The sequence below is a fragment of the Symsagittifera roscoffensis genome, chromosome 1 (genome assembly GCF_963678635.1).
Source record: "Symsagittifera roscoffensis chromosome 1, txSymRosc1.1, whole genome shotgun sequence".
NCBI lineage: Eukaryota > Metazoa > Xenacoelomorpha > Acoela > Convolutidae > Symsagittifera > Symsagittifera roscoffensis.
Genome location: NC_087062.1, coordinates 65,930,287 through 65,957,362, shown reverse-complemented (window position 1 = coordinate 65,957,362; position 27,076 = coordinate 65,930,287). Strand labels below are relative to the sequence as shown.

Sequence of the window (27,076 nt, the reverse complement as noted above, 5' to 3'; positions counted from 1 at the left end):
GAGCGGGCGGGTTTGGAGAACATGTTGCCGGTGTGGGACGATGGCAGGATGATTGTGGAAGAAGGACACATTGCACTAAAAGACGAGATGAAATTTGCCACGAGAAGATACCGGGCACCTTACGGGATGGAACAGGTTGAGATGAGACAGGAGGGGAAGGAGCTGGATGCGGCAGGCCCGTTGTATGTGGCTCTGACGGAATACAAGAAACCGGACCCAACAATACCATCACCCCTGTCGGTGGGCACACCAGGAGATAAAAGAAGCGGCCCTGTAGAAGATCGGTTTAGGAGGATCCTTGAGAGAAGAAGAGTCGAATCAGGAGAAGAAAGTATGGATGAGACTCTCAGCGAGGCAGGGGAGGATATGGAAGTGGGGAACACGCCCGAACCAAAACCATCAGAGGATGAAATCACCACTCAAGAGCTGAAGGACCTGAGCGGAGAAAATTGGGCAGACACTCCCACACCACATCTGACCTCATCTCCCCTTAAAAATCTAGAGTTGCCACTGATTAGTGAGACTTCTAATATGGCAATGATACTCTTGAGCGCAGAAGAGAGGGAGAAGAACACCTTCTAGGGAAACAAGACCATGTTCCTAGGCACTCTGGATGAGGACGATTGGCGAGAATTCTTGAGCGAGTTCAATCGAGAAGTGGATGGCGAGATCACACTGGATGATTTCAAGGAAGAACTGTGGGACACAGTGGTGAAGCTCGGAGAGCCTGTCCTGATGGGGACGGGTCTGGAGGAGAAAGCTAGAGGAGAACTGCTGAGCAAGATGGTCGAGTTGAGAAAGGCATCACAGAAAACCAAAGAAGACGAATGTAAAGACAGCTCTACTCTGAAACAAAAAACTGTCAATATAATAATTGAAAGTGTAAGGGGGGATAAAGTCGAAACTAGTAATATAATTAAAAGTACTAATATCCTTAAGGCTCGAGCAGGGGGAGGCAAGAGTTGGAAGGGTTGGATGGTGACAAAGAGGTCGAAGCAGTGATGATAACGGCAACGCCCCCCAAGTAAAGATGTGAAGTCTCGCAAGAGAAAGAGAGAGGCAGAAGGGTGGGGTAGTCTTTCGGCGGATGCAGTCTCGGAGAAAAACTTGAGATAGACGGCCCCCATGGTTCTGGTACGATGGAAGACAGCAGCCTACAAGAGTAGCTACGAACCAAGTAGACTGCTCGAGGTAGAAAGAGAGATGGAGGTTCCCACCAACTCGACAACGGAAGAAGACTTCAATCCTCAGAGGACGATGATGAAACGAGGTTCGACGAGCGGGCAGACATGGGAAGTGGACGTCGCCAAAGAATGGGTCTCAAATGAACATCAGACCACTGGGAAGCAAGTAACTAGCGATCCTCTCGAGAAGAATTAAACGAGGAACACCTCCCGACCTTGGTGGGTGGCCCTGGAAACATTGAAGGAATTGGATGACTGCCTAAAGAAGCTCGACAGTGGAGTGTAACGCAAACGACGCAACTGGGCTACTCAGCAGAAGGCTGAGATTAACAAATTGGAATTGGGGAGCCATCTGAGGAGAACTTGGCAGAACTTGTTGAGGGATCATTTTGAAGAAGCAATGAGGACATCCTCATCGGCGTCGCCATTGATGGCAAATCCTTTTGTTAGAACAGCAGGGCAATTGATGTTCGCGTGGAGCCTGGTGGGAATAGAGTTGGAAACGCTGACCTCGCACGACAAGTTGAAATTGGGTAGAAAAAGTCTAGAAATATATCAGACATTGATGCAACACGTTGCTAGGGATAAGTCAGGCTTGAGCCTGGCAAGGAGGAGAGACGCTACTTGTTTCTTGAGGTGGATAATGTCGGTGATGACTGACAGCACCATCCTAGCATGCCAGCAAAGAGCAATTGGGAGCAAAGCAATGGAAAGGAGAGTCTCAGCAGTGATCTTGAATGTATACCAGAGTACTGGGATAGAAAAGGAGGATGGTTCCAGGCAGTCTCTAGAGAGCCACAGGAAGTTAGATGAGATACGGAGATTCTACAACAAGAAGTTCGAGGAGAAACACGACGTGCACCGTAACTTGGCCTCGTCAGGAGATTACTTGAAAACCAATAAGAAGGGAGAATACCAGTATGTGTCTGGAGTGATGGGGTTGGCGTACAACCCTTTCCTGGACTCGGAAGCCGGAGGCGTTCACAGAAACTACGAGGTGGCGGAGCTACTAAAGTTCTGGACAGAGAAGATAGTGGAAATAGACACTGTAGAGAGAGAGAGAGACCTAGTTTGGTTTTGATTCTCGAGAAGACACCAGAGGTGATAAGTGTGCCACGCTCAAGTAAAAGAGTCGAACTGAAGATGGGTAACGGGAATGGCATGTTGGTCACGAACCTGGGAGTGGTGTGGAAGTTGATGAGGCCCTCCTGGTGTCCACATCCCCATGCGAGCTTGATCGAGGAAGTCACGGAGCGAGTGAGATTAGCACCAGCGGAGGACGAAGATCTGGCGACATTGAGCATAGTGCACAGACTGATCCTGCCTCAGGCGAAGGAGTCAAGTGAAGCGACGAGCAAACTAGGGTCGGTGAAGAAAATGGAGCCGGGCAGTTGCCTTGACTCGTAGTGTGGAAATGGCGAGCACACCTGTGATGGACGATCGTGCGTCAGGATACAGTCTTTCCAGAAAGAAGACCTAGTCACCTGGTTTGAAGATATCACCGAAAGGGAGAAAAGTGAGATACAGATAGTGGCTGAGTGTTACGCGAGTACCACGGTAAATCTAGCAGCAGCTCTGGGATTCTTCTCGAGAATGTGCAGTCTCCAGTCACTGGAGAGGCAAGAGTCAGAACACCAGTGACCGCGTTGAGTGTGGAGTCATGGCCCGGGGTTTTGCAGGTAACTCAGAAACACATCAAGAGCTGGAAGGTTGGACTTGAAGCGGAAATGGGATTTCCCATGAGCGAAGCCTATGGTCTGCCTCTAAAAGCGAAGTCCTTAGTGCGGTCAGTGATGGTCAACCTATGTGGCAGCCAATATCCATTGCACATGGCGATGGTGGAGGTATCAAGCCAAAGGGTACTGATAGACAAGGCCTTCTCAGTGCCCAAGTGCGTAAGACTGGCTCGGATTTCGCATCACTCACACAAGCTGTTGAGGAAAATCCAAGGGACAGTGCCGAAAGAACAGAGGGACGACTTGAGTGAAATCTGGGGGGAAGAACTTTTGGGTTTGGAAGGTGAAAACACAAGTGACCACGAGAGACAAAACGTGATCGGGAAACCTATGGGTGGTGCTCCAAACATGGAGGAGAACGACGCGATACACGAGAAGATGATGGAACTTGAGCCTATCCTAGAAGCCTCGGGAGAACGCAACCTTAGGAGCATTGACCTCACAAATGGGGAATGTCCATGCCATTGTCTGGCACAAAAAATGTGGTACCCGGATCACGCGAATCTCTGCCTGATCTGGGATGTTGAAGAAATCAGGTCGATAGGACTGCCCGATCATCAGCAGAAGGTGACCATCTTGGTGGTGAGCACGATGCTGGCTCTACGATGGATTGAAGAAAATGTAACGAAGTATCGGGAATCGAAGACGCCGACGGCAGAGTCAATTTACGCGACAGATTACAGCAGGAGACTCGAGTTGTTTGAGACTGCATGCAAGGTATTTGCCATACCAATGGAAGTCAGACACGTATGGAGCCGCTTAAGGTTCTTTCCTTGGTTTCGAGCGACGTTGACGTCCTGGATATACATGATAACGAAGGATCATATGAGGTAATATCAGAAGGAATATCGACAGTTCCAGGCCGAGATAGGGCCGGAGGCTTTCAAGAGACCTCTGCTGGCCCATCGAAATGCGATCACGACGGGTTGGAAAAAAGTTGGTAGAGTGTCCAGAAACAACACCAAGGCGAGAGAGTCGATACTAGAGGAAGACTTGGCGAAGAACGTGAGCCTGAGTCTGCACAATTCCTTCTGTTTGAACCGAGAGTCGAGGGTGAAGAGTTTGCCCAATCAAGCGAAGAGATTGCAGGAGCAAAGGGAATGGATGCGGTCCTATGAACAGCTGAAAGCCTGGGAAGAGATCGTGATTAGCTCCGATGACGAAAAGGCACTGTTGAAGCAGATGACGGTGTCAAATACATCTGGGTCTGGTACCTCGAAGGCGAAGAACGCGAGGTGAGCAGGTGGCTCAATGGGGATTCTAGAGTCTTGAGTCCTGAGAGGGAAGGAAAGGGGCTCGAGGGTGAACTTGGATGAAATCTAGGTTCACGAAAAAGAAATTTTAACAAATGAGATATTGTCATTAATATGTTATATCTATTATATGAATCAAAATGCTGCATGACAATTTCCTGATTGAATAGGACAAAAGAAATTTTATATTACTAGCTTAAAAAGCAAAAATTCACAAGTGCAGGTGTGTGCAGATTTCGATTGCTGTTTAGCGATAGTGTGAAAATTTTACATGGTTGTGAATTTTGGGGTGTAGACAAACTTAAGTCTGCTGCAAACTTATGTAAATGACCACTGGCACTGTATCTTGAGTAACACTCGGGTTTCTGGGGATTCACTGACAGACGGCAGCACGCGATGAGGACATCGATCTTGAGTCCGGGGAGTATGTGCCAGTCGGTCATATCTGGAAGTTTGACCTTGAGGAACACAAAAATACGTGGTTTTGGAATGAAATTTGGTTTTTCAAAAATTCGAATAGAGGCTGTCATGCTCAGTTTTCTCGCGACAGCTGAAAAAATCAAAAATAAAATCAGAACAAGCGAATATCATTTGCGGGAAAGTTGTCAAATATACACAGTGGGAAATTGTTATTCGCAATTTCCATCGTAGAAAACTAGAGTAGAGCTGTCCTTTCTGATATAGGAGACCAAACAAATACAAGAGCAGAGCAAGAATCAACTGGACCAGAGTGAACCTTCAACGGAAAGGCAGAAAAGTGAAGTCCTCCAATGGTCCTGATCCAAAACTACATTCTTGAATTAAAATTTTTTTCCTTTGATTGGAACTCATCGTTAGAAAACTTCTTGAGTTATATTCGATTATATTTATACTAGAGTCATTAATTAGTTTAATTACTCTGTTTCTCAAGCGTGCTGCTATGTAAGTACCAAATTTAGTTTTCTTGAGTGCATTTTGTAATAAGTATGTTGAGGTGAGGCGAAAATTTAGGTTGATCCATCTGAAATGGATCAAAGTTCCACTGTCCAATAAAAAGTAACTTAACGGATTGTTCCAACCCTGTTTTTAACGGCGTTCGTGTATTTTGGGTATTTTGAGACCTAATTATGGGGACGTTCTTATTTTCTAGAGTGGGGGGTTTTTTGGTAGTGGCCTTTAAGCTGTAACGGGTTCTAGTCTCATGTCGCAAGCGAACCGAATTGGCTCCGACCGTTTTTGAGGTAGAAAAACACAAGAGATCGTGTCACTGACTCTAGAGCCAATGGTTATAGGGCCTATTTTTCTTAAGCCTCATATGTGACCGAAGTAGGCGACTGTTACAACTTCGAAATTTTAAAAAATTGAAATAACAGAATATTCCAGCCTTCACAGTTTTGCTAATCGTTCGAATAACACTGCTAATCCTTCAAAACTGCTAATTCGGAAGGTTAGCTGCTAATAATTCGAAATTGCCGAATGTGCATTTTCGTCCATTCTGGTCGAATGTCACAATCTTTTATAATTTCAGCACCAAAAAGAATTAAAAAAATACTTCGGTCAAGTGGCAAACAATTTTTTTGGCCTGATGAGAACATTAGATTTAGGACAAATGTTCATTTGGGGTTTAATTGCTTGGGTAGATCCAATACCTTAATTTTAACTTCGTTTTTCAGGTTGATTGAAATGATTCTTCCTGAACGAGAAAAAAATGAAGCGTTATGAAGCCACAAGTCCGACAAAGCACGTCCGTGAGAGATTTCCGTGTCAAACACGTACAGACACTGGATTCGTTCAGTGATGGACAGATTTCATTCGAAATACTATTTTGCTTGTTTCTCTTTCTGAACTTGGCTCTGGTGTATTTGAATATTTATAAAACCGTTTGGTGGCTTCCCACTGGACCAAGCAACACCTTCGTTAATTTTTATCTTATTGATTGGGCTGCTCTGTTATTCTTGATTTTAATCATCTGCTGCCGATTGCAATACGTTTTCAGTTTGAAAGTAAGTGTTCTAGTTTTAAAATTTGATGGAATAATAAGTATCTCAACTAGGCAGATGCAGAGATTTAAGTAAAGGATTACGCGTTCGTTTTTGTTCAATTTCAATTAATTTCGCAAAAGATATGATCGGTAACTACTTTTTGCTAGTGAGCAGTTTTTCAGTCAGAAAATTATGAAGCCTCAATAATTAAGTTTCAATTTATTTTGAGAAAGAAAGTGTGTCTTATGATTGGTATCTATTATATATTTAAATGCGGGCTTCACTATCTCGTCATGTTTAAGCTTATTCAACGTATTATTTTTGCATGTTTAACGAAAGAATTTTTGCACGTTTAAGCTATATCGTATATTGCAATGGTTATATATTTTTTAATTTTCCACCTTGAATTCAGTGTTTTTTTTTGTCAACTCTGAAATTAGTCAGCTAAAAGTGGGATGCTGTCAGTCTAGGGCAAATTAGTCCAAATATGAACACCCAAATCTTTTTCAGTTTTCGAGATTTGAAGATTCTTGTGACATTTTCGAAAATTTTCTGAAAACTTAGATTTAAAGCTTTCACATAAATTGAAATTCTCAATCCTGTAGTAGGCTGCTGTCAAGGTACTCTCAGGGGATGCAAATCTTGCCTCAAAAATTTACCGCTCGAATCTTTTTAGTTTCCGAGATATGACGTTTTTAATGATTTTTTTTTTCAAAAAATTTAATTAACTTAGTAATAAAACTTAACAAAATTTGAAATTCTTCACTCTATAGTGTGAGGTGCTGTCATGGTACTCTCAGTCGTTGCAAATTTTGCTTCCAAATGTGACTGCTCAAATCCTTTTAGTTTCCGAAATATGACTTTTTTCCCTGTTTTTTTAAAAAGTTTTCAACGAAATTATATAAATCCTTGACAAAATTTGAAATTCTCAACTTTGAGACTGGTGGCTGAATAGTTCTCTCAAGGTTTTCTAATCTTGCATCAAAGTATAACTGCTCTAAAATTTTTAGTTTCCGAGATTTGACGTTTTTAAGATTTTGAAAAAAATTTCAATTAACTTAGATATAAAACTTAACAAAATTTGAAATTCTCAACTCTATAGTGTGAGGGGCTGTCAGGAAACTCTCAGTCATAGCAAATCTTGCATCGAAGTTTGACTGCTCAAATCTTTTTATGTTCCGAGACATTGTTATGATTCTTTCAGAAATTTTCAGAAAAGTTAGAATTAAAAAGTTTCACATGATTTGAAGTTGCCAACAGATGCTTTCTAGGTACTCTCACAGGTTGAAAATCTTGCCTCCGAAGGTGACTGGTCAAATATTTTGGGTTTCAGAGATATGACTTTTTTAAAATTTTTTCCAAATTAAAAAAAAAAACACTTGAATTAAAAAAACTTTTCAAAGTTTGAAATTTCTAATCCTACAGAGGGTTGTTTTCTGGGTACTCTCAGAGGTTGCAGATCATGCCTCAAAGATTGATTGCTTAAATAATCTTGGCTTCTGAGACATAACATTTTTTCTGCTTTTTCAAAAATTTTATAAAAATTTGATATCTAAAATAATTTCCAAGTTCGAAATACTCAACAATATGGCCAGGTGCTCTCAAGATACTCTCAGGATGTTTGTCTGGACCCCAGTTGTTACCGCTCAGCGCCTTTTGTTTTCTTAGTTATGACCTTTCTATCTTCTTTTGGAAATTAAACGCAAATAAGCGCTTTTCAATTAACGGTTGTTTCAATAAGCGCTTTTCAATTAACGGTTGTTTCAAGTATGAAAAGCAGTTGTATGCTGTCGGCTATCGTAGCGTTTCGGTTACGAAGATCTGAAACTCAGTAGTTATGGAGATTTGAACCTTCTAGATGGACTCAATTCAGAGTCGTATTTTTGTCAAGACCTAGATTAAATGCGACGTGATAAGAACCTGACGGAAGATTTTTGAAACTAATTGTTTTGTCATTTACTTTGTCTTACTGTTTACATATCGTAATCATTAGGTTACTTTCCTTTATTTGTGTTTTCAATATTTGTGTTGAGCCAAGTTCGTGGGAGTTTTCGAATCAAACGAAAAAACGGGTTTGATTGCTCTTGCCGGGTAGCGATCAAAATTTCCGTGCAATCAGCATTCGGGTAGCCCCATCTCGTCCAGGATGTTGTACAACGTCCAACTAATGATATAACTCACGACGTCATATCTGTATAATCTATACAATGTGTACATTTTGTACTTGTTGTTTAGCTAGGCTCCTTTTTGGTCGCCTCAGCTGGGTTGGTATGTACTCGTTTTGTAGTTTTAACCAGGTATGAATTTCGCCAGAGTCCTTGTTGTTGAGACCATTTTAAATCGAAGTGAGGGTCTATCGTCCATATTTCGGACTGTTAGGTTGCTGAAGAGACTCTGAATGCAGGAACAATTAAGAGTGAGTGGTTCTTTGGACTTGCGAGCGTGCGAAGCGTAGTGTATTAGTACGAACCTTCTCTTTTTCTAACGTAACTCGCAAATATAAGTGTTCACTTATTTAGTGGCACTTTTGCTATAATCACGATTTTTAGCATTGGAAATTTCATAGCATCTGTTCTCTGATTTATTTGCGGCTAGTGTTTGTGACCTATTAAGAGTCCGTGGCTGAGTGGTTAGTGCGTGAGTTATAGTCTCTAGTTTGAAGATCAAATCCGTGACGCAGACGAATTTCTACTAATTCGAGGCTTATTTCTATTTTTTCTTATTGCATCTTATAGAGCTGCTTTTTGTGTTCTTTCTAGTGTTTGCGAAGCGAAGATTTGTCTCTGTGTCTTTGTATATAATTTTGCTCTCTGGACGACCCGGTTGATTTACATAGTTTTATTATTAGATAGTTTGAAGGCAATTAGTGATGCTCCGCCAACTCTTGATTTTGCAGTAGGAACGGGTAAAACCAGCCACTTCGTTCGTTTACGATCCTCGTGGTACAATTAACGGAACCATGAGCATCAAAGCCGGTGTAGAAAGCAACCGCGATCTGCGTCTGCTCCACGTTTTGTTTGAGCCTTACAACCATTTCAATATCTACACCACCCCAGCCTTCCTTTTAATTATCAAAAATTGACATTTATCTAAAAAGAAAAGTGGCAGTTAAGCAGTCCTGGTTAAATATCAAAAGTTTTAAGCCAATATTTAACAGCAGAAACGAATTACCTAAATATTTTAATGATGGAATGTAGTTCCTGCGAATCGCAAAGGATCTATCTGAGAATCGCTATCAGTAGGCCTTAACAATCTTGTCGAGGATAGTCCATTTGTATTATCTCACCACATTCCAGACCGTTATTTTGGTGAACGAAGCTATTGTTTTGCGACTCAGGACCGTTTTTTTTGCGTCTAGAACTTTCACGTGGTACCACTATTGCAGCCGAAATTGTTCAGGCTGTGGTAGACCTGAAGCTAAAGGTCAAGTGAGAGCTCGTCCTCACACTATCATAGCCATGGCATGGGATCGAATACACGATCTGACGATTTCGAAGTGCACGCCTTACTACTATGCTAAGTGCCTCTATATATTGAAATGGACGGAATTAAAATAAAGTCAAGCCGGGCGATTCACACTTTGACCTAATCAATATATTTTACTCGCAGCTCAAGCTGCATATCAGGTTACATACCATCAATCACTTAACTCTATTTTGAGGACCCATTAATCTGGGTGACTTCAATGCACATCATTCACACTGGGTCTTGGAGCTAACGGATGACTGATTAATAATGAAAGCGCGTCAATTATAAACCTAACTAGCCCCTCTTTAGCAATCATTATTAACTGAACTACTGCCTCTTGTCTAGGATCGGACCATGAAGCAATAGAATATTCATAAAGGGAATCGACCGAAAATGTTTTCGAGAAAAGCACACCAAATCATTGCCTCAAGGAGAAGCTACATTCCGAAAAATCATAAAGGCTGCTAAATAGAACTTTTCACGGCTGAATCAAAAGATCAAACCTAATTTCCCCACCGAAACCACTGAGTTGCCAACCACTAACATGGTTTTAGGAAGAAAAAAAAGGAAGAAGTCTTACTGTTTACATATCGTAATCATTAGGTTACTTTCCTTTATTTGTGTTTTCAATATTTGTGTTGAGCCAAGTTCGTGTGAGTTTTCGAATCAAACGAAAAAACGGGTTTGATTGCTCTTGCCGGGTAGCGATCAAAATTTCCGTGCAATCAGCATTCGGGTAGCCCCATCTCGTCCAGGATGTTATACAACGTCCAACTAATGATATAACTCACGACGTCATATCTGTATAATCTATACAATGTGTACATTTTGTTTTTGTTGTTTAGCTAGGCTCCTTTTTGGTCGCCTCAGCTGGGTTGGTATGTACTCGTTTTGTAGTTTTAACCAGGTATGAATTTCGCCAGAGTCCTTGTTGTTGAGACCATTTTAAATCGAAGTGAGGGTCTATCGTCCATATTTCGGACTGTTAGGTTGCTGAAGAGACTCTGAATGCAGGAACAATTAAGAGTGAGTGGTTCTTTGGACTTGCGAGCGTGCGAAGCGTAGTGTATTAGTACGAACCTTCTCTTTTTCTAACGTAACTCGCAAATATAAGTGTTCACTTATTTAGTGGCACTTTTGCTATAATCACGATTTTTAGCATTGGAAATTTCATAGCATCTGTTCTCTGATTTATTTGCGGCTAGTGTTTGTGACCTATTAAGAGTCCGTGGCTGAGTGGTTAGTGCGTGAGTTATAGTCTCTAGTTTGAAGATCAAATCCGTGACGCAGACGAATTTCTACTAATTCGAGGCTTATTTCTATTTTTTCTTATTGCATCTTATAGAGCTGCTTTTTGTGTTCTTTCTAGTGTTTGCGAAGCGAAGATTTGTCTCTGTGTCTTTGTATATAATTTTGCTCTCTGGACGACCGGGTTGATTTACATAGTTTTATTATTAGATAGTTTGAAGGCAATTAGTGATGCTCCGCCAACTCTTGATTTTGCAGTAGGAACGGGTAAAACCAGCCACTTCGTTCGTTTACGATCCTCGTGGTACAATTAACGGAACCATGAGCATCAAAGCCGGTGTAGAAAGCAACCGCGATCTGCGTCTGCTCCACGTGTTATTTGAGCCTGACCACCATTTCAATATCTACACCACCCCAGCCTTCATTTTAATTATCAAAAATTGACATTTATCTAAAAAGAAAAGTGGCAGTTAAGCAGTCCTGGTTAAATATCAAAAGTTTTAAACCAATATTTAACAGCAGAAACGAAATACCTAATTTTTTTAATGATGGAATGTAGTTCCTGCGAATCGCAAAGGATCTATCTGAGAATCGCTATCAGTAGGCCTTAACAATCTTGTCGAGGATAGTCCATTTGTATTATCTCACCACATTCCAGACCGTTATTTTGGTGAACGAAGCTATTGTTTTGCGACTCAAGACCGTCTTTTTTGCGTCTAGAACTTTCACGTGGTACCACTATTGCAGCCGAAATTGTTCAGGCTGTGGTAGACCTGAAGCTAAAGGTCAAGTGAGAGCTCGTCCTCACACTATCATAGCCATGGCATGGGATCGAATACACGATCTGACGATTTCGAAGTGCACGCCTTACTACTATGCTAAGTGCCTCTATATATTGAAATCGACGGAATTAAAATAAAGTCAAGCCGGGCGATTCACACTTTGACCTAATCAATATATTTTACTCGCAGCTCAAGCTGCATATCAGGTTACATACCATCAATCACTTAACTCTATTTTGAGGACCCAATAATCTGGGTGACTTCAATGCACATCATTCACACTGGGTCTTGGAGCTAACGGATGACTGATTAATAATGAAAGCGCGTCAGTTATAAACCTAACTAGCCCCTCTTTAGCAATCATTATTAACTGAACTACTGCCTCTTGTCTAGGATCGGACCATGAAGCAATAGAATATTCATAAAGGGAATCGACCGAAAATGTTTTCGAGAAAAGCACACCAAATCATTGCCTCAAGGAGACGCTACATTCCGAAAAATCATAAAGGCTGCTAAATAGAACTTTTCACGGCTGAATCAAAAGATCAAACCTAATTTCCCCACCGAAACCACTGAGTTGCCAACCACTAACATGGTTTTAGGAAGAAAAAAAAAGACCCACACAACACAATTCAGTGAAAGCCATTCGAGAAATTGAGAAATTAACTAAGCCAACGACTCGGTATGCATACCACCACAGCCTTCTTTAGCAGAAATCGAGAACTATCCGGAAGAAAGGTGGCGGTTTAGCATTCTCGACTAAAACAACATCGATTACCATTATCTAAAAGTAAAAATGAATAATCGACGCATTCGAATTGATTGAATCAAAATCTTGTCAGGCGATTCGCACACTAACATTACCAATATTTAAATTCCCGAACTCTTGCTGTACAGGTTTAACCCTTACTCTCCAATCAGTCCACTCCTCAAAACCAAGGATTCAATATTGATTAATGACTTCAATGCACATCATCCAGATGTCAGCTTAGAAAGCTTCTCCTTAGCATTGAGTTTCAAATGGTCGACTGCGCCTTGCCTCGGAGTAGACCATCAATCAGTCCAATTAGAACTCAACTGTGATGTTAACTCAAAAAGTATATCCAATAGAACATTCGTAAATTTCTGAATTGCAGATTGGCAAGGATTCTGGTAATCGACTGATTTAGCTTGAGATGAGAATTGAGAATTGTGAACCTCGCAAAAATTGCTTCAAGGAGGAGCTATATTTCAAAGAATAATAAAGGCTGCAAATTGGCACATTCTAGTGCTGCATCAAAAAATTGTTTTGAAACTAATTGTTTTGTCATTTACTTTGTCTTTCTGTTTACATATCGTAATCATTAGGTTACTTTCCTTTATTTGTGTTTTCAATATTTGTGTTGAGCCAAGTTCGTGGGAGTTTTCGAATCAAACGAAAAAACGGGTTTGATTGCTCTTGCCGGGTAGCGATCAAAATTTCCGTGCAATCAGCATTCGGGTAGCCCCATCTCGTCCAGGATGTTATACAACGTCCAACTAATGATATAACTCACGACGTCATATCTGTATAATCTATACAATGTGTACATTTTGTACTTGTTCTTTAGCTAGGCTCCTTTTTGGTCGCCTCAGCTGGGTTGGTATGTACTCGTTTTGTAGTTTTAACCAGGTATGAATTTCGCCAGAGTCCTTGTTGTTGAGACCATTTTAAATCGAAGTGAGGGTCTATCGTCCATATTTCGGACTGTTAGGTTGCTGAAGAGACTCTGAATGCAGGAACAATTAAGAGTGAGTGGTTCTTTGGACTTGCGAGCGTGCGAAGCGTAGTGTATTAGTACGAACCTTCTCTTTTTCTAACGTAACTCGCAAATATAAGTGTTCACTTATTTAGTGGCACTTTTGCTATAATCACGATTTTTAGCATTGGAAATTTCATAGCATCTGTTCTCTGATTTATTTGCGGCTAGTGTTTGTGACCTATTAAGAGTCCGTGGCTGAGTGGTTAGTGCGTGAGTTATAGTCTCTAGTTTGAAGATCAAATCCGTGACGCAGACGAATTTCTACTAATTCGAGGCTTATTTCTATTTTTTCTTATTGCATCTTATAGAGCTGCTTTTTGTGTTCTTTCTAGTGTTTGCGAAGCGAAGATTTGTCTCTGTGTCTTTGTATATAATTTTGCTCTCTGGACGACCCGGTTGATTTACATAGTTTTATTATTAGATAGTTTGAAGGCAATTAGTGATGCTCCGCCAACTCTTGATTTTGCAGTAGGAACGGGTAAAACCAGCCTCTTCGTTCGTTTACGATCCTCGTGGTACAATTAACGGAACCATGAGCATCAAAGCCGGTGTAGAAAGCAACCGCGATCTGCGTCTGCTCCACGTGTTATTTGAGCCTGACCACCATTTCAATATCTACACCACCCCAGCCTTCCTTTTAATTATCAAAAATTGACATTTATCTAAAAAGAAAAGTGGCAGTTAAGCAGTCCTGGTTAAATATCAAAAGTTTTAAACCAATATTTAACAGCAGAAACGAATTACCTAAATTTTTTAATGATGGAATGTAGTTCCTGCGAATCGCAAAGGATCTATCTGAGAATCGCTATCAGTAGGCCTTAACAATCTTGTCGAGGATAGTCCATTTGTATTATCTCACCACATTCCAGACCGTTATTTTGGTGAACGAAGCTATTGTTTTGCGACTCAAGACCGTCTTTTTTGCGTCTAGAACTTTCACGTGGTACCACTATTGCAGCCGAAATTGTTCAGGCTGTGGTAGACCTGAAGCTAAAGGTCAAGTGAGAGCTCGTCCTCACACTATCATAGCCATGGCATGGGATCGAATACACGATCTGACGATTTCGAAGTGCACGCCTTACTACTATGCTAAGTGCCTCTATATATTGAAATGGACGGAATTAAAATAAAGTCAAGCCGGGCGATTCACACTTTGACCTAATCAATATATTTTACTCGCAGCTCAAGCTGCATATCAGGTTACATACCATCAATCACTTAACTCTATTTTGAGGACCCATTAATCTGGGTGACTTCAATGCACATCATTCACACTGGGTCTTGGAGCTAACGGATGACTGATTAATAATGAAAGCGCGTCAATTATAAACCTAACTAGCCCCTCTTTAGCAATCATTATTAACTGAACTACTGCCTCTTGTCTAGGATCGGACCATGAAGCAATAGAATATTCATAAAGGGAATCGACCGAAAATGTTTTCGAGAAAAGCACACCAAATCATTGCCTCAAGGAGAAGCTACATTCCGAAAAATCATAAAGGCTGCTAAATAGAACTTTTCACGGCTGAATCAAAAGATCAAACCTAATTTCCCCGCCGAAACCACTGAGTTGCCAACCACTAACATGGTTTTAGGAAGAAAAAAAAAGACCCACACAACACAATTCAGTGAAAGCCATTCGAGAAATTAACTAAGCCAACGACTCGGTATGCATACCACCACAGCCTTCTTTAGCAGAAATCGAGAACTATCCGGAAGAAAGGTGGCGGTTTAGCATTCTCGACTAAAACAACATCGATTACCATTATCTAAAAGTAAAAATGAATAATCGACGCATTCGAATTGATTGAATCAAAATCTTGTCAGGCGATTCGCACACTAACATTACCAATATTTAAATCCCCGAACTCTTGCTGTACAGGTTTAACCCTTACTCTCCAATCAGTCCACTCCTCAAAACCAAGGATTCAATATTGATTAATGACTTCAATGCACATCATCCAGATGTCAGCTTAGACAGCTTCTCCTTAGCATTGAGTTTCAAATGGTCGACTGCGCCTTGCCTCGGAGTAGACCATCAATCAGTCCAATTAGAACTCAACTGTGATGTTAACTCAAAAAGTATATCCAATAGAACATTCGTAAATTTCTGAATTGCAGATTGGCAAGGATTCTGGTAATCGACTGATTTAGCTTGAGATGAGAATTGAGAATTGTGAACCTCGCAAAAATTGCTTCAAGGAGGAGCTATATTTCAAAGAATTATAAAGGCTGCGAATTGGCACATTCTAGTGCTGCATCAAAAAATTCCAACTTAATTTTTTCACCCAAGCTGCTAATTTATCCCAAAAATTGGGCGAACTCCATTACAACTAGCCTGGTGAATCACAATTAGTCTTGCTGATCAATGACATTGTAATAAACAAAAGCGCGATTAATGGATTGAATTGTCATCCCTCGGGACTATCGAAGCTTAAGTCTCGTTTTCTGCAAGACTGTAAAATCAATATCTGGTAACACTGCAGGGAACTCATCAGACCAACTCATGCGCTTTAACCCTTAATATAGCCAGCATCCGTTATCAACAATTGAAACCAAAGGCAGCACGACTAGACATTCAAAAACTCAACCACGAAATAACATTTTTAGGGACATCGGTCATTGAAAACGCAATTAAAGCAAGCAAGAAAGGGAAAACAGGACGCTGATAACGACAACTATTCATCTCCATCGCCTCGAAAATAGAGGCCTTGCTTCCTTAACAAATCTAATAAGCATTTCGTTGAAATCATCTATCATTCCACTGAGCTAGCAAATCGGAAGACTTTTCTTGCTCCTTAAACCAAGCAAAAAAAGAAGAGGCAACAGTGACAGCCTGATTGCACTCTTTCCCTCAGTTGCAATTATACAAGTTAATTTTTGCAAAAATTGTACTGGCTGGAATAATTCTAAATATCGGTATGTTTTTTAGTTTTTTTTTTTGGTTTTAACGCATTTCGATTTCGATGTTTACTTTTGCCAAAGGAAGTTTCTTGTAATCGGGAACTAGAATTTTTTCTGTAAACAATTTCCTAAGGTTTGGGGATCGAGTCCTGGCCGGACTTGGTTTTTCTTAGTCAGTATGAAATTGAAATTTTTTTCCGAGAGTGAATTGTCGGACTATCATTTGTCAGCTTGTTCTGTCGACTTTCTTGCCACATCGGGTAATTTTTTGTGCTGTCAGAATATTTCGTCGTAGATGCAAGTGTTTACCCTTGCCATAAGCAAGGGTATTGCAATCGGGTACTAGATTTTTTTCCGTTTACAACCTGTCGACAGGATGATCTCCAATTTCAAGATACCCATTTTCAGCACGTTGCAACTTGAACTGCAGCAGTCGTCTCTCTGGTGGAAACTGCAGCAGACATACTTTGAGCATGCTACCATCCCTCCTTTTCGAATTTTGCTTTTTATTTTGGTTGTAATTTTGCCAATTTTTTTAATTTTCATTAAAAAAAATTTCCTTTCTTTTTCTCGCGGTTAAATGAGTTCCGGCTTATTGGCCTCATATTGGAACCTTTAATATGCAAAAACAATTTTGGGTTCAGGTTGTCAAAAATGCGCCAATTATAAATTTTTCTAGAAATTCGAAGAGCTTAAAAGGCAGCCATTTTTTACTTTGAAATTCGAATATTGTGTTTTTTTTTGAAGAAATCAGTGTTTTTTTTAAATATTTACTTGTGTTCTTTACTCTTTTCCAATCTTCGATTGGCTAGTTTTTTACTTGTTTCTTCTCAGCTTAATTAGTTTCGGCTTGTTGACCTCTTATGTTGTCGTTAAATGAGCGAAAAAATTTTTGCGTGTGTATTGAAGGGGATGGGGCTTTAACAACTTTTTATTGGTTTTTTCAATTTCGTATTTTTTTTTCTTTTTTTCTTGGGTTGTTAAGTTTCGGTCTATTTTATATCGGCCTATTGGCCTCATGTTTTGTCGTTTGATGACCAAAAAAAGGTTTTGTGTGCTTGAGTGTTTTGAGGCGAATGGGTGGATAAAACTTTTTTTTTTGATTCTTAGTTTTTTTTTTAAATTTTTTTCGGCTTAAATGGTTTTCTCTCAGGTATTTTTGGTTGGTTTACAGCTTGGTGAATTTTTTTCTGATTCTGTGTTTACCTTGTATTATCTTGTTGTGACTTTTTGATACTTTTTAAAAATCGTTTTGATAAGGTTTCGGTATTTCAGATTTTTTTTCCGATTTTTGTTTCGATTTAGTGGATGTTTTGTATTGCATTGCAAGTGATGCAAAGCACGGCTTTGCCTCTGTGTTCTACATTGCTCCTGTTATTTGTAAAATTAAAAGCCCTGACTTTGTGTATTTTTCTTAGTTTTCCTTTTTGTTTCGCTTAAAAGTTTTCGGCCTAAATGGTTTCGGCTGATGTTTTTAATTGCTTTTTTATGGTATTTTGTGTCGCGTCGAAGGCAAAAAATGATGATTTTTCCCCAAATTCAGGCAGTTTTTTTGCTAGATTTCAAAATTTTTAAGTTTTTTATGACAACAATTTTTTATGGCGTTTTTTTTTGTTTTCTGCTCAATGGGCGTCTACCTCGTTGTTGCCGGCTTAGTGGCCGCTCGATAAATACTAAAAGCTTATTTAACACTGGTGGTTGTGTTTTTTGACTGTTTGTCTGAAATTGTTTTCATTTTCCCAAGAGTTTATCGACTTCGTAGTTTTCGTCTCATTTTCTAATCGCTAGCTTGCAATGCTGCGCTTGCGTTGTATAGCAAGTGATGCGAAACTCCGCTTCGCCCCTATGTAATTTTTGGTCTCAGTTAGTCGCTCTATGGCTGTCAATAGTTGGTCGATGGTAATACTTGGTCTCGATTAATCGCTTTGTGGCCTTCGCGAATTAATTAAACATTTGGTCAAGTACCTTGCTGGAATTCAATCTTGATTATAATTTCAGTCTTTTCTATTGCAGTTGTCCATTGCGTGCGACGAAAAATTCATCGACAGCCCGTGGGTCCAATGCTTGGCCTTACTGTTGCTGCCTGTAATCATCGCCTTATGTCTTTCATTCTGCATTCTAGAACTGGTTCGGGCACAGAAAATATGGCAATCTCTTTTCCTTGTCTATCCGTGAGTGCATTGATTACACGTACGTAGCAAACTACCTCTTAAATTGAACTTTTTGTGATGTCTATATTATAGGAAATAGTTGGTTGAAAAGAAAAATTTTACTTGGTTTTGAAAGAGTTCATGTGTTAACGATTCTTTTTTGAGTAATTCAACAGTAAACTACTAGTATCGAATTATGTAATCTATTAGATTGGTGTTGGGCGTCTTGTTCAAGTCAACAATCAGTGCAATTCTGCAGGGCAATGCTAGTACCACGAGCAAAATACTCTCACAAATTGAAAACTCTCCGAAGATCGACAGGTGGATAATTTTTTCAATTCATTAAAGAAAATTTTGAGGAATTATTTTTTCCTGACAATTCTTTTTTTCAGCTACACGATATTTGGTATGCGACATGTGTGCAATTCAGACACGAAACACATACGTAGTGAGGCTAAGGTGTTTTGGAGCGACAGCTGGGCCAAATTCCAATTGATTGTCGCTCTGTCAGCATTATACACATATTATATTGGACTCATTCCAATTGTGCTAATTCCAGTGAGATATTTTTTCTTGTTAAATTTTGCTTTTATTATCCCGTTTTCTTTTGCGATCACGAATGCGTCATACGAAGAAAATTTCTGTGATTTGAACTTCACTTTTTTAAAGTTAAACTTCAGAGATTGAAGCATTTGCGAAAAGCTTAAATTAAGTGGAAAAAAGACCGTGAAGTAGCTAGCTTTGATCACAGTATTTTTCGGGTGGAGTTGAATTAGCAAGCCCAATCTGGATATACTAAGAAACTTTTTAATGCATTGATAAACATGGAGTTTTTATGCAGGAGAATCTGATCTACGATCTGACATGGATTCTATTAGAAGCAGTTTTCTTCTTCGAGACAACAATGATGCTGCTGTTCCTCCATTTCATGCCCGCAAATTACTTCAATGAGCTATACTCTTGTGCACTGCACCTGGGAATATGGAGGTTATTCGAAGAAAATAGTGTTAAGTCCAAGGGGAATCACAGCTCAATTTGTTCATTGGCGGCTTCTACGGGATATCGAAGGGAAGGGGACCAGCAGGACTTAGCACAGACTGATCCATCCTTTTTCTCGATTCTTTTCCAGGTTGTGATCCCAGACTTCTTGCAATTTACTGGCAAAGCAGACAAGGATATGGCACTACAAGCACGCAAAGCAGGCTTCACTGAGTACGCGAGACTTTGATATTTAATTATAGTGTTGTTTACTTTTGCGATTAGCAAGGGTATTGCACCCGGCCACTTGACTTTTTCCTGTAAGAACTATGTTCACATAATTTGCACGTAAGAAGGTACATTCTTGAACTCCCTAAATAATAAATTTAAAACTTGCTTCGTAATAATGTATTCGCCTTGTAGAACGATGCTCATTTGGCACAGAACTTTTGCTCATGCGTGCGCGGAGAAATGCTTGGGGGTCGATTCCGGGCGGGACGGGACCTGTTCTTTTTGCCAACTTTAATTTTTCAGCGGTTTAATAATTCAATTCGGACTATCGTATCTCTGAGTTTTTGTCGCTGATGATCCCGCATCATGTACTTGAAGATTCAGATTATAACATCATTTTAGAATGCAATTTTTTTGCGGTATCAAGTTTATTCCATTTTTTTTTGGCTAATTGTGCGTCTGCCTAAGCATTGTTGGCTAAGTTGCTGCTTGGTAAGTTTCGTCTTAATTCTAATTTAACGCTCGGAATTGTTAGTCGTGTCGTGTTTTCTTCAAATTAAACTTATTCAAATTGAAATTCGACATTTAATTTTAAAGTTTTGACTGGAGTTTTACGACTTTCCATGCTTTCTTCGGGCTAACATACGATTGTTAAACCTTGCAAAGATACTTAGAAATTTTTTGTACTTTGAAATGTGACCTGTAATCAGGAACGAGCAAGCGACTTGAAGTCGAGAATAACTTGCTTGAATAACTTGCTTCATTATTTTACCGAAATATTTTCCAGAATCCTCTTCATTTGGTCTTGAGGTGACGCGAGCGCCTTTATACCCTGAGGTCCAGAGTTCGATTCCCGATCGGACCTTTTTTTTTCAGTATGTTCAATTTTTTGGGAAAAATTGAATTCTCGAACTTCCCTCGTCCGTTCTTTTTGTTGACATAATTTCTAAAGCTTGGATTTCTCTTCTGATTTGAATAATTTCAATTGACAGTCGTTCTTATTTACACTAGCGAACCCTAGTGAGCATTAGTGCTATACTACGACTATTCTTTTTTCTACCCTAGTTGCAAATTTTGGTGCCTTTTTCGGGGCACTTTACGGCTTTTTGATAGCATGTGCTTTGACATTTGAATAGTAAAAAGTTAATGCATTTTAAATTTTCAAATGACTGTAGAGTTCGTCATTTGTTTTTTTCTTATTAGTTAAGAAAATGGCTTTTCAGTCAGAGAAGAAATAATTCAATGTGCATCGAAAAAGTTAAATAAGTAATTTTTCTTGCGACCACTAAAAATGGCGAGGAACTTCATGTATTTTCAAGTTTTTTTTGCTTCCACACAAAAGCAACCGCACAATTAAATATCAGAGTGGGTTGATTGTTATTTATTTGAACCCGTTTCAGTTCTTCTGAATCAATCGACTTTAAAGTTTAAAAAACGTTTTTTCAGCGTCGAAAAAAATAGTTTGAATTTTGAGCTTTTTGGTCGAGCTATTTTCGGCTATTATTTAGGTTATTATAGGTGTTATAATAGCACGAAAAGCTTTTATTTAAGCTTCAATTAGCTCATTCTTGGTAATAAAAAAACAACAAAAAAGCCGATTAAATTTTTTGTTTTTGAAGAAAACTGTAGTAGAATGACCAAATTAGTTTTGTTATCAGTTTTTGCTGTGTTGGCTGTGATTTCAAGGTGTAAAATAACGAAGTGATTTTCATTTACATGGGTCTTGATAATTCTGTTTTTTTTTTCAGGAAAAATGCTTCCATGCTCTGAAAACAAAAAAAAAGTTAATTCATTCATATTAGTGCATTTATCAATGCACTTAGATATCTATGCTAATTTTGAGTTCAATTCAAATTCATTTGCTTAAAGCAAGGTTAACAGCTTTTCAACTATGAAACGAAAATCGCGCGAAAAGATGAGAATGACTTTTAGTTTCGAAAATGGATTGTGGTTTTTAGATTTTTCATTGGTCTAAAAAGTTTGTCCAATGATCCAGTTTTTTATTTTTTTTGCTAATAAACTCTCAATTATAAATTTTTCTTGAAATTCAAAGAGCTTGAATATGTTATTATTTTTCGATTATTTTTCAATCAATTTTTTTTTTGGTTTCCGTGCTTTAAAACTTTTCCAACCTTCTATGTTCTTAGTAATGTTTTGCTACAGCAAGGGGTTGGAACTTTCTTTGCTTCAGCAACCATCTGCTCTTTTTTGCCCTAATTCCTAGGTTTCGCAACCTTATTTGATTGTTGAACTTCTATTTTAGGTGGTCTCCTTCGGGTACAGTTGAAAAGGGAGCCATGGTGATATACGGGAATAGGATATATTGTGCAGCCAGTAACTTCCCAGCTGCAGAGCCTGCGAACAGTCAGCATGCAAAATTCTACGTAAGTGCGCCACTGTTCGTTGAAAAAGGTTTCATTTGTTGTCATCACCTCCTAAGATGCCGTGGTAAGTATTGTGTAGGGTCTTTTTAGCCGCACCTCATGTACCGCCTCACCTATCCATTTCAGCCAATTCTGGCTTCTGATTTAGGTTCTAATTAAGAGTTTGATATGATGCCACTAAGCGCTCCTCATCTCGTCTTACCTGAAGTTTTTAAAGTTTAAATCAGAAGCCAGAGCTGAAATGACGCTTAAAGATTGAACTGCTGGTTAGATTTTAGTCTCAGTTATTTGACAAGATTATCGAAATTTTCCTTGTCTCTGTGTCCTAATTCGAGGATTGCAGTTTGCTTTAGTGATTTCAATTTAATGTAATTGGATAAGTTGTTTTCATAGATGATGTTCGCACACCCGTTGTCCGTGCATTCGGCTGTGTTGTTTGTTCACGTGTCTGCCATCTTGGGCCAGCTGTGTCTGCTTCTGTTCTGCTACTCCCACTGGAACGAGACTGTGACCTTGGCAATTACTATGTTTATCAACCACTACGTCTTATTCCATCTTATGCGAGACCACTTTCTTATGCGCAGTTTATACTCCACAAACAACAATAACAGCTAAAAATAGTTGCTAATATGATGAGTTTCTGGCATAGCGCTTCTCCAGTAGCATAGCCTCTCGGTATTCTTGTTAAAAGTAAACTGAAAATTTCTTCCTAAAAATTATCTAATGAGCTGCTCAACTATTCATCTATGCTATTGATAATAAAGTAGACATTATAATGTTCTTTCATTTGTTTTTTGTACATTTATTCTTTATTTTGTACGTGTACAAAATGTTTGTGCGTTTTCAATGTATTGTAGCAAAATTTTCAATTCCGTTTTTCTGTTTTCGACTTCTGATTTTCAGTTGTCGCGAGAAATTTAGACATGACTAGGTCGATTCGAAATTATGAAAAGTTAAATCCCAAACGAAAACGAAAGCATTATGTTTCAGTTATATCCGCTTAGGATATAGTTAGTGTAAAAGTAAGTTAGGATATTGTAAGGTTGATGTTCAAGACATTTTTTCTGCATTTTCTTGCTTTTTTAGTTGTGTATAAAGTTATTTTTTGACTTGTGTTTGCAAATTGAGGCTTTTCCTGTTATTCTCAGTTTATGTAATTTTTTTGAAAATGTTTCAATCTTAAAAGAATGTTCAAGTTAAGAACTTTATGTTGATTTCACTTTTTTATGGTGATACAGTGCTGATTTAAATTAACCGGACAAAACGAGCTAAGCTTGAAATTTAAAACGCGTTTTTCTCAAATTGGTTTGAGTTTAGGTGAAAACTTATGAAGACAAAACTTGCTTAAACTCTTAGCAGAATTAATATGGTGTAATTTGTTTTGAGAAATTCGGACCCAAAATTTTACCCCAAAAATGAGTAATTTTGGCTTTTCTTAGTTGATGAAAAATTACGCCAAAAATACCCGGTCGATCACAGACATAATTATATCAAAGTGAGCCCCTTACGTAGGCCAACAATATTTAAGAAGGGTATTTTCTCCAAAAAAAATTGCAAATCATTTAAAAATTGTTTTTAAATAAAACGTTGGTATTTTATGTAAAAACGAACTTTTTTTGTCTATCAAACAAAAATAAATTAACTTATACAATGTATTGGAGATTATACTATTCTTAAAGTTTGTTGGGCTACGTAAGGGGCTCACTTTGATATAATCATGTCTGTGATCGACTGGGTATTTTTGGCTTAATTTTTGATTAACTAAGAAAAGCCAAAATGACCCATTTTTGGGGTAAAATTTTGGGCCCGAATTTCGCAAAACAAATTACACCATATTAATTCTGCTAAAATTTTAAGCAAGTTTTGTCTTCATAAGTTTTCACCTAAACTCAACCCAATTTGAGAAAAACGTGTTTTAAATTTCAAGTTTAACGCGTTTTGCCCGGTTAATTTAAATCAGCACTGTAATCGGAAACAAAAACTTATAAATCAATTTAGTTTTGGTTTTTTATTTTGAAGTGTTAGTTTTACTTTTTTTAGGTCATGTTTATTTACTTAGTTAGTTCATACATTCAGGAAAAAATTAAATTCATGCTCAATTTTATGTTTCACCGGTTAGACTTTGATTTAAGCTCACAATCTTAATCTCACTATAATTTTATTTGCTGAATCTGTCCTTCTTGCATATTTACTTGAAAGGAACTTCATTCAAGACAAAGGTATAACATTTTTTAGTTGTTTCCAGAAAACATTATATTTGTACGAATCTCATCTCTATTTCTGTCGATTATTTTGTCATGCTATGTTTGTATTGTATCGCAAGTGGTGTGAAGTTTCGCTGAGTCCAATGTGTTTTCTTATCATTTTTACTTTTTCATTAACAAGCGTTTTCAAATTGGTAGTAGAAAATTTTCTTGTGAACAACTAGTTCATCAAAAAACTAAACTGAAAGACTTGATTTGCAGCCCAGCTACTGCAATGCTACTGGTGTATAATCGCAGCAGACCTCGTTTGGCAACCGGGACCGGTAAAATCTTAGTTCTCAGAGTTCATCAATTTGCTTTATTAGCATATCAAGTTTCTACAGCTAATTTTTGCTGTTTGTCCATCTCATTCGTCCGCTTATTTTTGGTCGGTTGTTTTTCACATCTTGTACTTTGGTTTTGGAGTCACTAATTTTTACTACCATTGAATGTCATTTTGGTTTCCGTAAATTTGTCAAGTCATAAATTTACCAGCTCCGATTTAGTATCATTTTCATTTATCACTGGAAAGTTGACTTAAATTGTTCTGTTCTATGTATCGGATTAGCTGCCTTATTTTGCAGCGTTTGAAAAGCGAAACTAAACTTTTGTAGATAAATGTTTGCTTCGGAGAAGGTATAAATTGGTTGAAACTGCATGAGTTATGACCACTGTTTTTTTTCGGATCAACGGACGTCTACTCGGAATTTGAGGACTTAGCTATTACGACTTTGAATTAGTGCAAAACTGGCTAGTTTGTTTCTGTTTCTCGATTTGTATTCTCAATTGAACTTGTTTTCTCAAAAGTGACAAACATGAAAACTATGGTAGATGTGTTTATTCGATATTTTTTCCTATGGTTTTTCTCGCGTTTGTGCCTTGCGTTTTTTTGTCAGCTAGCTTGGCCTGATTTATTTGCGCTGTATTACAAAAAGTGCGAAGCTAGGAAAAGACGATGGTAAAATTATATTCCTCGTAAAAATCAAAATTTTGATTTTTTGACTGTTTTTTTTCCCGTTTTACCCTCTCAAATCCTAATTTATGGGATCAATCGAAATAATAGGTTGCGTGAATGCCTTCTCTATAAGCGGCTACGCCCTATTTTTCACTCAAACCTATATGATTCTCGGAAGGACAAATTTTTGATTTGTTCACTGTTTTTGTACTTCTCTCGATAGCTATCCTGCCAAATCTGATATAGTTTAAATCGAAAGAACAGTTTGTTGAAAGCCCAGTTTGTTTGAGAAAAAAGTTTATTGCCTTCAAACAAGTCGAAGTTTTGAAAATTCGATAGTTTTTTGGAAATTTGTTGACTATGCGACAAATACCGGGCCAATTCTCAGATTTATTTTCAATCAAGAAACCCGGTTGTGGGAATCTTCTCTGCTCAAGCGGCCACAACAGGCTTGTTGCATAAAAAAGTTATGGATTTTGGAAAGTCTTTCGATCGTTTTTTAGAACTTTTGACCGTTTTTTAGGTTTTTTGAAATTTCCTTAATTCACTCAATCAAATCTGAGATGAAAATTTCTATTGAAAGAATTCTGTTGTCATAATTGTTTCTGCAGAAGCGGTGACTCCCTTAGTTTTTTCAGAGAATTTTTATCTCCTCGGGAAAATTCGTTATCTCAAAAACTTTTTCTCTTCTGACTTATTTTAGTAGAGAAATAAGTAAGGGTTTGGGCAAAGCCAATTTTTGAAATTAAATTGTTGGTGCCGCATCAGTTTAGCAAATTCATGCAATATCAAACACGTACCTGCTGCTTTAGCTGGGCCCGTAGTTGTTTTTTTTTATCGTTCACCTAGTTTTTTTTTCAACATCTAAAATTTTTTGACTTTTTTATATTTGTGTTGCATCGCAAGTGGTAAAATTTTTCAAATAATTTTTCTGCTTAAAATCAAAAAAATTTTCAAAGAATTTTTCTGTGTAGACATTTTTTCTGTCTAGCTTTTTTTTTCTATTCATAACTTTTTATGTTTGTGTTGTATCGTTAGTGGCGCGAATCTCCACTTCGACTCTGTGTTTTAATGACTTTTTTTGTCTAGTCTTTATTCGCTGAAAATTGCTTCGAACGCTTAGATATAGCCTGTGAATTGTTTTTGCAGCAGTGCTTGGTGGAAATTATTGTTCCAATTTTGGGGATGCTTTTGTATTCGGGTGTGTTTAAGTTTTTTTTCTTATTTTTCACTGTTTTTTTTTGTTTTCCCCGCAAAGTCGTGTACCGCAAATAATCATCGGACTGGCTTGAGTGATATATCATATTGAAGGTCTTTAATCGTGACTCGAACCACAAAAAAATTCCAAAAATATCTGAGTGTTCAGAAAAACTGGTTTGGAGTTTTTGATTTTTCGTCTAATTTCGAGCAGTTAAAACCACCAAGTAAAAATAGCAAGTCAGACAACTAGTAAGAAAGCAATTTTGAGCTAGTAAAGTCAGTTTTAGGAGTTTTTTCAACGCTCATTTTGGAACCAAAAACTTAAAAATTCAAAATTTCTGTGAAATTTGTTAGATATTTTCATGATTTTTTTTGATTTTCTAGTCATTTTTCCTTAAAAAAGTGTTATTCCTTTTGCCTTTTTTACTGTGGCTTTCGGACTTTCGAATATGCCTAATTTAAGTTTGTTGTTCACATCCTTTTACACACCACCCAGAAAAAGCGACACTAATTTGAAAAAAAAATTGTGTTTTTTTAAGACTATAGTCGGAACATTTTATGCTACTTGCTTAGTAAACGGCTATCCTGGTTTAGAGTTTGTTTTTTTTTAGTTTTTTT

The 27,076-nt window shown here is 38.3% G+C and overlaps 2 protein-coding genes across 3 annotated transcripts in view; both read left to right on the top strand.

The window, feature by feature from the left end:
• Positions 1-27,076, top strand: part of LOC134848029 (uncharacterized) — a 498,722-nt gene that overhangs the window by 469,845 nt on the left and 1,801 nt on the right. The gene's annotated exons all lie outside the window — the stretch shown is intronic.
• LOC134856912 (transmembrane protein 39A-like) lies at positions 5,830-22,929 on the top strand. 2 transcript variants are annotated; one of them, XM_063873204.1, is made up of 7 exons: positions 5,830-6,155; positions 18,331-18,488; positions 18,678-18,788; positions 18,860-19,025; positions 19,309-19,679; positions 21,940-22,060; positions 22,454-22,929. In XM_063873204.1, the coding sequence occupies exons 1-7, from the start codon at positions 5,871-5,873 to the stop codon at positions 22,673-22,675; spliced, it is 1,434 nt and encodes a 477-aa protein (XP_063729274.1). In that variant the 5' UTR covers positions 5,830-5,870; the 3' UTR covers positions 22,676-22,929. The 2 variants fall into 2 exon arrangements, with proteins under 2 accessions (XP_063729274.1, XP_063729273.1); XM_063873203.1 differs by having other exon boundaries at positions 18,316-18,488.